Genomic DNA, 15,886 nt, shown 5'->3' with positions numbered 1-15,886 from the left:
GGACAACATGCTAGGGACCCTCAGACTCTAATCTTGACCGTCTTCAAGATGGGACAAATCTCATTTTGATAACTATAGAGGGGTCTCCCCTTCATCTTCCATCACCAGGTAAGGTTGTCAGGATCCTCCTCAACTGTCTCCTCCCCAAGAGCCACTTCCAGAATTCTGTCCATCTACAGGCACAGTGGAAATTATCTTAACCGTGTGTCAACTCCAGGGACAATGCAGGGAGCAACATCAACCACAATACTTAGCAATCTTTGACCTCAAACTCTTCCCCCATATTAGTCAAGAAGGAAAATGGAGTATTCTTCTCAGGCTTAGATGTTCATAGAAACTACTCGCCACACCACATGCATTGAGCTCCACCAATGACAGCACAAGAGAGCCAAATGTGTTGTAGCCAGGTGACTAGTCTGTGTCATTACCTCAACACTTCTCAGTGTTTCTTGAGGCAAAGCTGCAACTCACCTCCAACAAGCTTCCCACTGGAGCAGAGCTGGTCTACAGAGCAACTGGAAAATTGTTCAAACTACATCATCTCCGATACAGAGACTAAGTCAACCCAACTTCTGTCATTGAGCTGCAATATTGAGATGATCATTGAGTATGCACATATTCAGAGGCAGAACTCCAAGCCATTGCACAATTAAGTGCATAAAATGGCATGTGAATGGATCTTACAACTTAACATCTGCAAATCAAAGGTTGTCTATCAACCTGCTTCAGCTGTACAGTACCATCCTCCAACAATAAAACTCCATACAAGGCCCTGGAAAACATCCACCACTTCCAACATCCAGTGAGCCATCTCTCAAAAAAGGCAGACACTGATGAAAATCATCACCACCCTCATTGTGCCAGCTCCATCCTCACCTCTGAACAACGGAGTCTCGAAGATCAAGACCTTAAACCTCACAAAGCCTCTGGTCTACCAGACGGCAATGTTCTCTGCCTCCTGTACTCCATGTCAAGGACTACCTCCAGCAGGAGATATACCACCTGAGGGAGAATCCCCAGGCCATGGCCACTCCAAAAGGTGAGCAGCATCTGGGGCAACACCAAGAACCCCAAATCCACTTGTACAGGAGCACCCAGAAGTCCATGTAAATGGTAGGAGTCCACCACCACCCAAACTAAACCTGACCTGCCCCCATCAAGCACCTCATGCCCCACCCAAGGTACAGTTTGCGGTCCCACCTTGGCCTCGGGTACCTCAGAACCAGGATGAAGCAGTCATCCTCGATCCCAAAGGACAAGCCAAGGAAACTACTATTATTGTCAATGTTACCTACTTGATTAAAATCTGCATTGTTAAATTACTGACAATGCTGGTTTTACAAAGCTTTGTCACCTCTCTCTCAAAGTGGAGATAATGTCTAGACAGTAACACAAGGATGCATGCACCCAGTTGGTCATTTTCACACTGCACCAGTGAAAACCTTGCACTGGTACTATGCAGAGAGAAGGTGAAAGAAGAGAGTATCAATCTGGATTATGAGCAAGGTAAAAATATAAAATGGTTTACTGCTTGCATTATTCTGGTTCTTTGTAATTTTACCTTTTTTGACCAAAATTCTGTTTTTAACTCAATATATTAGTCTAACAGGTATAGTTTTTAATTCAGGAAATATCGTTAAATCAAAACTTTCTGGTATGAAATATTCAAGGGGACATGGTAGATAACTTGTGGAAGAGCACACTAATCCACTTTCTTCCCATTAGAGTACCTAAGAGACACGGGTTGATAAGTCTTGATATACAAGTGCAGGGGGAAAAAATAAGAAACCCCCAACATCCCCCTTCCTATCACTCAGAAGAGGATACCAAGCGATATTCAGAACAAGATAATGAGTCCCGACAAGCTTTAATCTGTTTGAGAGGAATTGTAAGAAACGTTTTCCAATTGTAGAAACTTTCGAATTTTCCATGGAATTTTAGTTTCGAAATAAATTGGAAAGGGAAGAAGTTTTACTGTCCACTGCAGGCAATAGAATATCAGCTCTAAAACATAGCCTGAAAAATTATGCAAACTAGTTAGTATATTTGCTTTGGATCCTAATTCTGATGCTCTAAGTAGTTTAATGATGGATAGTTCATTCCAGCACTCATCTACTGCAGTGTGAATGGTCTGGATAATTAAATCAGACTTTAAGTTAACTGCACCACTGGTGAAAAACAGCAATCACAAGTCATAAGTGAACATTAGCACATTGATGCTTTTTATCATGGTTTCTTGGTGGTGGGGAAAGGGGGACTGGGAAAGAAAAGGCTCCTGTACAGTCTTGAACAGTCTTACACACTCCCCTCTTCCCACAGGACTGCAACAAACCCTCTCAAAAACCTTTCCACACTCAGCCATATAAAGGTAGTTACATAAGTTCACTGACCGTCTGTCAGACTGATGATCAGCCCATTAGTCACTCTCTCCCTCACTGTTCTCCAATGGGGATGTGATGCAGGAGAGCGGGTGGGGACTTTTTTTTAAATCAATGGATGAAAGCAGCTGGCTATCCTGAGGCTGGTGTTTTGTTAGCCTCAGGGATTATAGAGGAAGCCACTCCTTCCTATCCATGGATAGATGTATTGGCTGATGTGTGCCCAAGTAACACCTGATGTCTCTATTTCCAGACTGGGACACAAACAGATCAGTGGCACTTTTCTACAAATATATGCCCGCAATAAGACTGTCTTTGAGAAAGGATGGAGAAAGAAATTGAAGACAATGGTTTTCCTTCAGAGGAAAAGCTGTAAAATAATTGTTAAAACACGGAAACATTCTGGTCCTGAAAAATAGATTAGAATATCTACAGCATCTCCTGGGAAGTATCCCACTTCAAATCAAGTGACCCACTTTATATAATTGTTTCTTTTGATTTATAGTCCTGTGAAATTGTTCCTGTGACCATGCACCTTTGGAACCAAATAGGGACCAACCAACAACTGTTGCAACAACTCCCCACTTATTAAAAATCTCAAAAGTATAAACACCTCATTTTTTGCCAGCATGTTTCCTTCCCTCAACTTCACATTATAAGACAGCTCACTGGAAATTTAGTAAGCAGAACGGGGAGAAAAGGAGTTGTGAAACATTCACGCGTTCACTTGCACAGTGAAAGAAAACCTATCATTTCCGATCTTAAACCAGCTACATAAGTGATCTCTCTGCAGTCGGAGGGAATCGCGCTGGTGACTAATTATAATCGTAGAACCTCCCAGCATGGAGCAAACCATTGTTTTGGATAGCTCACTGGACAAGTAATCCAAATAATCCCACTCCCCTGCTTTAACCCTTTGCCAGTCTCCTCCACCTCTCCACACCCTGCTTCCCCCCCACCCCCATCCTTAAAGCCCCATAGATGTCAGGCCTTTATCCAATTTCATTTTGACATTACTGAATTGGCTTCTTGTGGTAAACTTGCACATCAAGCTCAGAGAGAAGAATCTCCTCTTCCCTGCAGCCCTTTTTCTAGCTATGTTGAAACTGCTTTTACTGGTTACCAATTCACCTGCCAGTGTAAAGAGTTTCATGGAGTCAGAGCAATACAGCACGGCTACTGGCCCTTCGGCCCGACAAGTTCATGCTGACCACGGTGACCACCCAGCTGGTCTCAATTTCCTGCGTTCGGCCCACATCCCTTCAAGTCCCACAAATATTCATATTTTTATGAAAATAAAATCATTTTGTTCTAGCAGAGCTAATAGTTAAAAAGAATTGGAGAGGACTGATCACATTATTTTTTATAGTAACAATGACTGTTCAATTTTTCTCATGGGAACGGGCAGATGACCAGACAGATTAGTTTGTTAGTTGGGAAGCAATGGTAAAATGCCTGGTGTTTCAGAGCTCAGCCCAGGAAATAATCAAGTTCAAACCTGCAAGTGCCCCATTGAAACACCAACCTAGCATTGAATGAACCAAACCCATTTCCTGCATTAACATAAGGCGGCCATTCAGCCCCTTCGCTCTTCAGTTAGATCATGACCACTATCCTGGACTAACTCCAGCTCTCCTCGATATCCAGAAATGTATCCAGCTGCCTTGAGTACACTTGCTGATCGAGCTTCCAGAGCTTTCTTGGGTAGAGAACTCCAAAGATTCGCTGTCCTGTAGATGGAGAAATTTCTTCTCACATCAGTCCTGAATAGCTGTCACTGGTTCTTGACGCATCAAGGGAAACATCATCCCTGCATTTATTGTCAACTGAAGTGGCACAGCCTCAGTCTGTTTGACCTCTTGTATGTCAACCCAGTCATCGCAGGTGTGAACCTTCACTGGGTCACAAGCATACTTTGTGCACCAGACCTGTACTCAATGTTTCAGACATGGTCTCACCAAGGAACTACACAATTCCAATATTCACCGAGACCTCTCTCCTTTTGCACTCAAATCTTGCAATAAAAGCCAACACACCTTTGCCTTACAATTCCTCACTGTATCTGCATGTTAACTTTCAATGATTAGTGCACAATGATAGAGGTCCCTCTGACCGTCAATACTTTTCAATCTCACCATGTCGAAAACACTCAGCTTTTCCTTTTTTCCTCTCACATCTTTCCACATCACATTCCATCAACCACGTCCTCACCCGTTAACTTAGCCCATCTCTATCACTGCCACCCCTTCCCCCAGGGTCTCCCTACATCCTGCACCATCCACCCTGGCACCCAGTTTTGTGCCATGACCAAATATGGATGTGTATCATTTGGTTGCCTCATCCGAATCACTGATGTGGATTGTAAACAATGCGGGGCTCCAGCCCTGTTCCTTGAGGTTCCCCAAGGTCTTAGCCTCCCAACTAAAAACAACCCGTTTAGTCCTATTGTTTTCTGTCCTCCAACCACTCCTCAATCTACACCGGTATATCACTCCCACATGCTCTAATTTTAATAACCTCTTGTGGCATCTTATTGAAGGGCTTCTGAAAATCCTAATTGGCATCCACTGGTTTCCCCTTTGTCCTGTTCTGCTCGTTACAACCTCAAAACTGACATCTGCCAAACATGATTCCTCTCAAAGTCACATCGACTCTGCCCCACCCTTTTCCCTTTTAAGTGTCATGCTACCACTTCCTTATTAATAGATTCCAGCACTTTCCTTATTATTGGCATTAAGCTAACTGGTCTGGGATTCCCACATCTCTCATCCCTTCCTTAGATAGTGGAGTTACAGTTGCTAATGTCTAATCTGTAGAAACAATTCTAGGATTTAGGGAACTTTGGGAGATGACAACCAGTGCCTCTCTTTCTAAACCATGTGATGAGTCTCATCAGGTCCTGGCTATTTGTCAGCTTTCAGACACTTTAATCTCTTAATATATTTTGCTACTGATACATACTTTGTTCAGTTCCTCGTTCACTCTAGATTTGTTGTCCTCCTTCTAGATGTTTTCTCAGCCATTTTCTAAGAGGACAGACAATTTTTGTTAACTTTTGTGCCTTTTTCTTCTCCCCACACCCCAGTTCAATTCCTGCCTCATTCTCTGAGGGACCCACAATAATGCTTGCTAATCTTTTCCATTTTACACATCTATAGAAGTCTTTATAGCCTATTTGATTCTTGCTAGATTATAGTTGTATTCCATTTTTCCTTTCGTTATCAATGTCTTGGTCTTTCTTTGCTGAATTCTTAAATGAATCCTTGAGCCAACTGCTCTTTTTAGCAAAGGTTTTTGCTTTTTCCTTTGATCTATCTTAAACCTCCCCTGTTAGCAATCTGTTGGATTTCAGTGCCTTAAAACAGATCATGTACTTGTTGTAATACATGCATTTTTAAATATTAGCCATTGCTTGTTGGCTTTTAACAGTTTCCCAATCTACAAAACCTCACACCCTGGACCTTACTGTTTGCTTTGTTTAGACCCAAGGCTCTGGTTTCAGATTGAACTAAATCATTTTCAATCTTGATATCAAATTCTATACTATTATAATTCTTCCCTAAAGATCTCTTAACTACCAGATCAGTTAATTCTCTCTCAATCCACAATACCACATCTAAAATAGCCTGTTCCCTGGTTAATCCCCCAATGTACTTATCTGGAAAATCTACTATAGATTCAAAGAATTTGAGCTGTGCTATTACTGCTCATTTAGCTTTCCCAGTCTATGTCAATTAATGTCCCCCATCATTGTATTACCCTTGTTTTATATACCTCCAACTTCCTGATTTACTGCCACTGTTTGGAGGCCTACAGACAAATCCCAGTTTCTTTTTGTCCCCTTTGTCTTCATTGCACACAAATAGATTCCATGTGATAATGTGAGGCAATCACAAACATCTAAACCGAGGGCAGCTTTGTCTGCAGCTCAGCCTGTAAGGTAGGTTTAACTGCATGTCCATGCATTTCTGTGGGGAAGATGCTCCATTTTTTGCGCTCTGGATTGCATACGAACACTCGACTTTCAGTCTCAGCAATGAGAGCACTATCAAGCGAGTCACAACTGACACGACAAGATGGACTCTTGACCTCACAATCTACCTCGTTTATGACCCTGCACTGCACTTTCTCTGTAGCCATTACACTTTATTCTGCATTCCATTATTGTTTTACTCTGTACTACCTCGATGCACGGTGTAATGAATTGATCTGTACGAATGGTATGCAAGACAAGTTTTTCCAATCATAAGAACTAGACATAGACTGTTCAAGCATTATTTTGCTGAAATGTTAAGTTGGTTAACTCATTCACTGCTCTTTTGTTTTAAAAAAGCAAGGTACTAACTCAGGATCCATGATTGAACAACATACCACTAACTTTAGTCATGACTATACTGTTGGACAAAATAATTAGAACAAATTTCAGACAGACTTTAACTCATCTAAAAGCCAAATACTTCAACCTGTGCACTGCATGTGTTGAATATTTAATGTCCAGAAGAGTTTATGGGGAACTAGATTAAAAGGCAATGATTACAGGGTGTAATCCTTATAGTCATGAATGCTGGTATTGGTCATATTGGAACACTTTCATCTAAGTCCAACTCCATTACTCAGCTTGGGTGTTGGCTCAAGTAAAATAACTCATAAAACCTCTGGTGTGCCCATCTTAATGCCTCAAACTCCTTTATCCTAGCCCAAGCTAACCAACATATTTAAGAGTACTGATGGCCTGTGCAAAATTTGTCCTACCAAGTATATCAGAATAAAAAGGTTCTAATTCAGTGCATCCAGTACAAACTGTGCATTGTGTAGTTGCAGCTAGCCAGATGAAGTGATGAATTAGACTATGAAAGAAAGTCCAAACAGTGGTTACTTCATTCTTGTAATTCCATGGTTTTAAAATGTTAAAAGATTTGATTGGTTATAGACAGTAAAGGTACTTCCTGTGGCAAACGAAACCTTTAGACATCAAAATGAGAGCTAGACCATTCAGAAGTCAAACCCCTCCAGGATGCAGTTAATCTGCAGAGGGTGGCTGAGATCTGGAACCAGCCCCCCCCCTCCCCGCCAGAACTCTCTCCCTGACCCAACCCCCAAAGCAGGTAGTCACTAGGAATCTGGCACTCAAGACCAACAGGCAGGGAGATTTTTTTAATGAGCTGGAGGTATCCAAGGGACGTGATGAAAAGACAGGTAAATGGATTGCACAACTGGAAAACACAAAAAACTTACTTGAAATCTGAAATAAATAAATGTTGGGGATACTGAACAAGTCAGGTAACATTGGTTGCCCTGTTGTTGACTGAAACTCTGTTCCTCTCTTCAGATGCTTCCAGACTGGCTGAGTATCCCCTACATCTTATTTAGAGACCTAACTGGGATAGGTTTGAGGACTTTAGTTGCAAATGGTTGTTCCAGAGTACAAGAGATGCCCTGCTCCAATTATACAGAAGCCTGAAATTAAGTAGACCAGCATTATGCTCCCCTTAGTTCAGGAGAATGAGAAGTAATAGAGTTGAAACGTACAAAATTCTTACTGGGCTTGACCGGGTAGATGCGAGGTTGATGCTTCCCCTGGCTGGGACTTCTAGAATCAGGGGTCATGGTCTCAAAAATCAGAGATTAGATATTCAGGACTGAGTTGAGAAGAAATATCTTCACTCAAAAGGTTGTACATCTCTGGAATTCTCGATCCAGGAGGGCTGTAGTGGCTCAGTTTTTGAGTCTATTCAAGACAAAGTCCAATAGATATTTGGGATATTCAAGGAATACTAATACACGAAAGTGAAGTAACAGAACAGCAGAGTCAAGTGACCTAATCATGTTTTTATTTCTTATGCTCTTACTGTTCCTTAGACAAATTAAACAGGCACTTTAATTGCTCTCTAAAATACCCAATGTGATCAATGGTCCATATCCATGGCATCACATGCTGTTTTTTTTTATTTCCCCCAATTGGTCCTTGTTGGGCCAAACCTGTCCTTCATCTTACAGTGTCTTCCTTCTGCAACATTCAGCACCCATCCAAGGCTTGCTCTACAAACCAAAAGGTCAGGCTTCTTATCCACCGTGACACGGTGTTTGAAACCAAAATGTCAACATTGCTTTTAAAATCACTGCCACGACTTCCTGTGACATTTAAAATGCCATTAAGCTCCTTTTAAAATTTACATTAGGCCGTTGCAATGGTGCTGGACAAGACAAGATTCTGACATCCATTTTAATAAAACTTACAAGCAACAAGACCACTTGAGGAAGCGCAAGAAAAAGTAAATGTCGCAGAATATCGTTGTTGCTGATTCCCACCACTTATTGCTGCAGGTAGACCCAAGCATTGGCAGCAGTAGCCTGATGCAACAAGTATCATTCCAAACTCCTACAATTATTAAATCCTGTAAGCTTTTCCAAATATCTAATTAAGATCAGTGATTACTTGTACTCAACCCACAATTCAACACATGCATTAAAGCTAAAAACCAAGAGGATGTTTAAAATTATCACCCTCAAGAGGGGCATTTGCAGACTCTCAACGTTGTTCATTGACGACTAGATGATGAGTCACTTAGAGGAAAAGGACACTGAATGCCTCAAATTTGAAGCAGAAACAGTAACTGGCCTGTGTTGAAATGTCCCACCCAACACATGAATCTATTTGTTTCACTTTAGATGTTCGCTGACTCGCTGTGCATTTCCAGGAATGAATTATATGCTAATTGGCAATCATCTTCCATGCTGCTTTTACTCAAAGTGAAGCTAGAACTGACACTGCCAATGGTTAAATTTGGGACTGAAATTTTTGTAGAGAAACCTTGAAATGTCACATTTAGTAACTGGGAACTGCATGGCCAGGTGTTTCAGGCAGCATTCATGATGTCCAAATATCTTTCACCATCTCATTAGTCAAGTGATACACAGATCCTAATGGAGCCTCAGCCATTTTATGGAAATTTGGCTGATTCAATTGTAATTGCCACCTGCTCCCAATCTCCTTGGAGAAAATCCAAACAGCACCTTAAACATTTAAATAGATACAAGTTTCTTGCCTTTAGCTTTACCCAAGTTTGAGGGTTTTGTTAGTTATATAGAAGTTGAGATCATTCTGCCCAGATTACCTTTGCTGGGATATTAGAGCTTAAATAGAATTTAAGTACATCTCCTGGCAAGAAAATAACATGGGAAAATTCTCTGACAGTATTGAGAGGGAAGTCATTAGAAAATCTTTCAATAGAAACTGCTGGCTCTAATCAGATTACCCGCAATTTAAAGGGACAAAGAAACAAGTTGCAGTTGTTCCTTTTGAAAGAACAATCTGACCACAATTATTTCCTTTACACTCTCCTCTTCCTTATTCTCATCAGAATACTTGCATCGATATTGTACCTTTTCATAACTCTCAAACCACAAAAGCTTAACGTGCTCGAGTGAAATAGAATTCATCAGGCAGGGATGCTGTACTAAGCAAAATCCCACAAATTAGATCAGTGAGCCTTTCTTTGGTGATTTAAACTGATGAAGATTAGCAAGAACATCAGATGACCAGCACCCCAATATTCTATGCTGGCACTGGTTCCCTAAGAACCATATACTCCTCAAGAATTATAGTAAATTTATGTCTTTGCACTGCACTACTGCCGCAAAACAACAAATTTCACAGCATACAAGTCAATAATAAATTTCATTCAAGACTAGCAGAAAGTGGAATAGTACATTAACCTCTGATGACTAATTTATTAGATGGAGCTTTTCAATGAAGGGCCACTGACAACCTGTGCTGGAACGTCAACGTAGGCATGTTCTTAAGCAGGGTTTGATCCCATTGATTCAAAGGCAAGAGGACTTTTGACTGAAAAGCAATGTTCAATGGCCCCATTATACCATTGAATAAATAAAAGTATCTGGGTGTGGTTGTTGGCAAACCCCTCCTCACACACCATTTTTGTCCCAACACAGTCCTCACTAAATTAGACACGCAAGACCCCACCCACCCAGGACATTCTCTCTTCTCTCCTCTTCCATTGGGTTGAAGATACAGGAGCCTGAGGGCACGCACCATTAGGCTTAAAGACAGCTTCTATCCCACTGTGATAAGACTATTGAACAGTTCCCTTATGCAATGAGATGGACTATGACTTCACGATCTACCTTGTTGTGACCTTGCACCTTATTGCACTGCACTTTCTCTGTAGCTGTGACACTTTACTCTGTACTGTTGTTGTTTTTACCTGTACTACATCAATGCACTCTGTACTAACTCTATGTAACTGCACTGCGTAATGAAGTGATCTGTACGATCGGTATGCAAGACAAGTTTTTCACTGTACCTCAGTGCAAGTTACAATAATAAACCAATACCAAACAGTTCATCAGCCATTGCTTACACTTTACTTCATGCACTGAATGACACATTAGAACAATGAAAGATATTTATAGGAAAGAATAATATCATCAGTACAACAGTTCAAACAGCCTGGGCAGTTATGAGAAATATTCAAACCGCTTGAAATCTTCAGCTGCAGGCACCTACCAGGGAACACTGAAGAACCATCGCGGCTGAAGAGATCCCTGCAAGCGTGCCATCTGTCACTACAATTAACACGGAGACACAATCATTCATTTCTCTTCACTGAAAGGGACAAATTATGCAAATTTGCATGGCAGCAATACCATATTATTACACATGTGGAAAAAGCTGGAGGAGCTTCAGAAAACAGCAAGACAAGAGGAAGGTCGTCCCTCTGCCGTATCGGAAACAGACAGGTTTCGGACAATAAGAGAATCCAAGGTCGTGGGGAGCAGACAGAAAAATGGGAGCTGGGGCCAAGATTAGAGCAGCCGTGAACGGTGGAGCAGGCTGCAGGACTGAGCGATGTACTCCTGCTCCCATTTCCTATGTACCTAGCAAGCAATTCTGAAAAGGGTGGAATCCTATATCTATGGCGCCATGCTTTCTTCCATCATCTTTCTCCCTGCAAGGCTACACGTCTCTGCTTTTGCCCTCATTTAGAAGGTCTGAACCTAACCAAGTGCGACCTTGGCCAGTGGAGAGGGAGCCACATAAACGTGAGCACTGTAGACTCCATCTACCTGAAGGGAAACTGAGCCTTTGACCCATCTCCACGCAGAGAGAAAAAACACAGGATTTCCTTCACTCCTGGATGTCAGCCGTCACTTCATCCCATCTCTTCCATTTAGTATTTGATAATTATGAATTATTACATTCCCAGCAGCTGCTTCCCACCAGGAAGAGTGATCTGTTTATACTTAATGCATTCCATGTCATTTACCTCCATTATACGCCAGGTAATAGTTGCACAAGCATTTAAAACAGAATGGAGCTCAAGACATTTTTTGCAGCCCCCTGACCCTCATCTTCTTACCAAATGTTCTTTACTTCCTTCTGTTATTCTGTTGTAACCACTCTCATCTATGTCCATCTGCGTCTTTACTTCTCCACTTTTACCTTCCTACATGCTCCCTTTTACCACTTGATCTCCTAGAAGTCACTTTTGGTTCTCCTTTCTCCTTCCTCCTTCCTCACTTCTCCTGACTCTATACTTAGAAACACTTTGCTTTCAAATATTATGAAGGCTCGGTCTGAAACACGTACACTCTCTCTCCCCCCCCAACCTAAAAACGTGGCCTCATCTACCAAGTGCTTCCAGCATTTTGTTTATTGACCGTGTATCTGCAGATTTTTTTTAGTACATGTTTGAGCAGGAAGATCTTTCAAGCTTTACTATAAAATGGAACCCATTTTGCTTCTAGGAAATAGCTGTATAGTGCAATCCCAGATGTGTCGGCGCCACTTTCAAAGAATTCACAATCCTCCCAAGACCAAAATGATTCGTAGCAGGGTGTGCTGTCACCATGATTCATCCAAATGATCAGTGGGCTCATCTGCTCTTTGCCTTATGACTTTATCATTCATTTGCTGAACTAATCAAAAGCCAACATTAGCGTTGACTAAAATAAGATGATGTATCCCTGACATGTTCATATCAAGTGTGAAACCCAAAAAAGACATTTACATCATATCAACAGGTCAGCATAAAATGATGAATTTTTAATTGATCTTAATAGTAATTTTGCCAAGCAACGGATATGCTAGCCAAAAAGAAAGTACAATCATTTCAAGTTAACTTCCAGAGCTTGCTCAGGCTGAGTTTTAGACTGAACACCTGTTCCAATGTCCATGGTAAAATTTAGACTGCCATTCATACTGTTAATCTGCTGAATGTGCACCCTGTTTCAATGCAATCTTTAGCCAGGGATAAAGTGCCACTATTAGCAAAATCATCACCCAGTATTGTCATCTAGTGCTAGCCACATACAGCAAATTATTTCCAGGGTGACCATCGACTTTCCGATTTGTGAACAAGAGCGAGTTCCCCCATCGTACACCAGGTGATGTCACTACCCGTTTGCAGACTGTGCACATGCACTTTAAACTTTGCTCTTCAGCTTACCGGTTTGCCAAAGGTGCAAAGTGTGAGCCATTTTTAGATCACTTATTTCACTGGATAATGAATGTTATCATGTGTGCCATATGTAATCTGTTGTTCATTACTCAGTGTCACTGTAACCACACCCATAACTAGTCAGTGATAGCCATTAAGCAACATTGTAATTAAATTTCCAAAAAAAACCCATTCCTCAAATGCACACTACACTTACAGATGTGCATTTACAGAATAGGAGTTCTGATAACAAGCTATTGTTTTATCTAATGTTCAAATTATACTATGGATTTCAATTTGAAAAATGCAAAATATACTTTTAAATACTATTCCATTTTCCTCAGGATATCAATTTTTGATCATTCAAGTCTTTCATCAGTGATGGGCGATGCCGAGGGGAGCCTTAATTCCAGTAGGTAGTGACATTCTGGGAAATGCTTTAAATTGTGGAAATATGGCAAATTCTCCTTGATCAGACTAGTTAATGAAACGCCAAAAGCACTATAAAAATCACCTACTCGGGGGCACTTTTGTTAAAACTTGGTGTACTGGTGAACAAAAGCTCAGCATTAAATGCAAAAGTCTGGGTGTAGTGGGACGTCTGGACAGCATTTCCCTCCTCCACCTCCCATGACTAAACCAACAGACACACTCGGTTAAGTGTCGTCGGTCTACCTCGGGGCGTCTGGTACTGATAAAGTTAAAGCCTGGGCGGGGTTCTACAACCCTTCCGTGGGATGCACCGGAGGAAAAGGACATGAAATTACAAGGATGGCTCCATTCGACTGAAACCCACCGATGTCGCCGGGAAAGGGCGTGGGTAATAATTGACCATTCAATAGCAGGGATACAAGATAACCTGACCATGCCACGATTCAAGTCGGTTTATAAGACCCCCTCTTTCGAAATAAATGCACAGAGACGATAAAACCACACGTTTTGTCCAAAATAAAGTGGATAATATTCGGTCGCCTGCCCTTTCTAAATTCACACACGAAACGTGACTCTAAGGAAAAATTGCAGAGGCGGAATGCGGCTGAGAGGGGACTTTAATGGGCGTACCTAACACAGCAAAGAAACAAATGGCGCAATAAAGACAGCGGGCATGCGGAGCAAGGGCTGCGCCACTCCCAGAGCCAAAAAAAAATCGACACGCGTCTCCTCCTTTCATTTGTAAGTAATCGGCCCAGCACAAGCGGCGATCAGCCGGGCGCTGAGACAAAAATCCTGCAGGGCGCGGGGGGGGGGGGGGGGGGGGTGAGATACTGTCATTCTCGGTCGATTTCCATTGGGGAAATTCGGATACCTGCAGTGTCACCCCGGCAGAAGATTCCAGAATTGTTCCCTCCCAGTTCTGCTTTGTTCGCTGTCAGGAGCAGAGAGGCTCCAGCAGATTGTCAGCGATGCATTCCACAGAGGGGAAGGAGGGGAGGGGAGGGTGGGAACAATGCCCTCCACACCAACCCCCCCCCCCCCGCCCCTCCACCACCACCCTTCTGGGGGTCGGGCAGGGAGCCTGTTGATCGCGGGGGTAAGAGGGTTGCAGACACGGGCGAAAAGGACGTGCCTTTTTAAGCTGCAGTTTGCGCCTCTATTTCGATTCCCAACCCCCCCCCCCCCAAACACACGCCAGGCAGAGGGAGGCTCTGCAGATACTATTAAAAAGGGGGCAGCTTAAGAGCTTTTTTTTAAAAAAAAAGCCAGTTAGCAAAGCCACGCCAATTCTGTTTTAAATGTACATTTCATCTGACGCCGCGGATAGGATGCTCAATCGAAGAAAGCGCGGAGTTGGGCGAGAAATTTCTCGTAAGGCACCGCCCAGTCGGCATTATCCGCATTCTGTTGTTTTCCTGTCCAAAGATTTCACCCGTTTAGTCTCAGGCACAATATGGTTGGAGCCATACGATTCACTTTACAATTAAGCACCACTTAGAAGATCAATAATGTCAAATTTATCAGGTTAAAGATTCAGACGCAAACCTAGATAGTCCAGAATTAGTGATTTTCTGGCCCTGCCCCACCAACAAAAAAAATATCTAGGTTAGTCACCTGCCACCCTGGGCCCAAAAATTAAATGTCAAACACCGTGCGCTGAGCTTCATTCATTGCGAACGGGTTACGGCTTTGCGGCATCGCCCAGTTATGTACTGACAAAAGCAGAGGAGGCAGGGAAAGGAGAGGAATGGGGGCAAGAGATAAGATCAGCAAAATAAAAAATAAATGCGACTGGGAGGGTGGCGAGGGGGACAAAATAGACAGACGGGGGAAGAAATAAGCCACAAAAGACGTACCGATTTCATCGCGGCTGCCATATCGTCGTACCGTTCGGCTTGTTCAGCCAGCCTGGCTTTCTGCACCAACTGCTCACGGTCTACCATTTTTGCCGGCTGCGTTTGTATAAGCAGGTATAAACTGAAGGGTTTATCTATCAATGAGTGGGAATTGGCGTGGCTTTAATTCCTGCAGCAGGCTGCCCCTCGCTCACACCGCTGCCGCAGCCGGTGCCTCCCCGTCTCACGCCGACAGAACACCCCCAGCACACCGCGCTGACGTCACTGCCCATATATAGGCACCACCCGCGCCGCCGGCCACGTCACGGCCCGTGTTCGCCCCGCCCCGGATTTCCTCTTTTGGAAACAATGTAGCGAGTGAGCGCGGCCCGTCGGCCCGTCGGCCCGGCCTGGCCCTCTGCAGTGACTTTTAGCCGCGTCCCCCCCCCCCCCCCCCCCCCGGCTGAACTACGTGTCCCAAGGACTCTCGCAGGGCGCTTCTGCACTGGGTGTGGCGGGGCCGGTGACCCCAGTCAGGTGCTGGGGTGAGATCGGAACAAGTCGCCGCCCGGCTTCGGGATGTGGTCGGCAGACACACGCATAAACACACGGAGAGGGGTCCGGGGGGAGGGAGATATCAGAATTAACACAGTGCGGATGGGCGGGAGAGGGGGATGAGGAGGGGGTAGGAGAATGGGGGAGAGGAGGGAGGAGGAGGAGTAGGGGGTAGGAGGGGGAGGGGGAGGAGGAAGGGGTAGGAGAATGGGGAGAGGAGGGA

At 43.3% G+C, this 15,886-nt stretch overlaps 1 protein-coding gene across 1 annotated transcript in view; it reads right to left on the bottom strand.

Moving 5' to 3' along the window:
- The window catches only part of LOC127581215 (14-3-3 protein gamma-B), a 52,404-nt gene extending 37,023 nt beyond the window's left edge, over window positions 1-15,381 (bottom strand). The window contains exon 1 of the mRNA XM_052035358.1: window positions 15,130-15,381. Within this exon, the coding sequence (XP_051891318.1) occupies window positions 15,130-15,216 (87 nt within the window). The 5' untranslated portion in view covers window positions 15,217-15,381. The remainder of the gene's footprint in view (window positions 1-15,129) is intronic.
- Between the last annotated feature and the right edge of the window lie 505 nt (window positions 15,382-15,886).

The sequence above is a fragment of the Pristis pectinata genome, chromosome 21, assembly GCF_009764475.1.
Source record: "Pristis pectinata isolate sPriPec2 chromosome 21, sPriPec2.1.pri, whole genome shotgun sequence".
Lineage (NCBI taxonomy): Eukaryota > Metazoa > Chordata > Chondrichthyes > Rhinopristiformes > Pristidae > Pristis > Pristis pectinata.
Note: the sequence above shows the minus strand (reverse complement) of the source record. Positions and strands in the feature narration are given on the sequence as shown.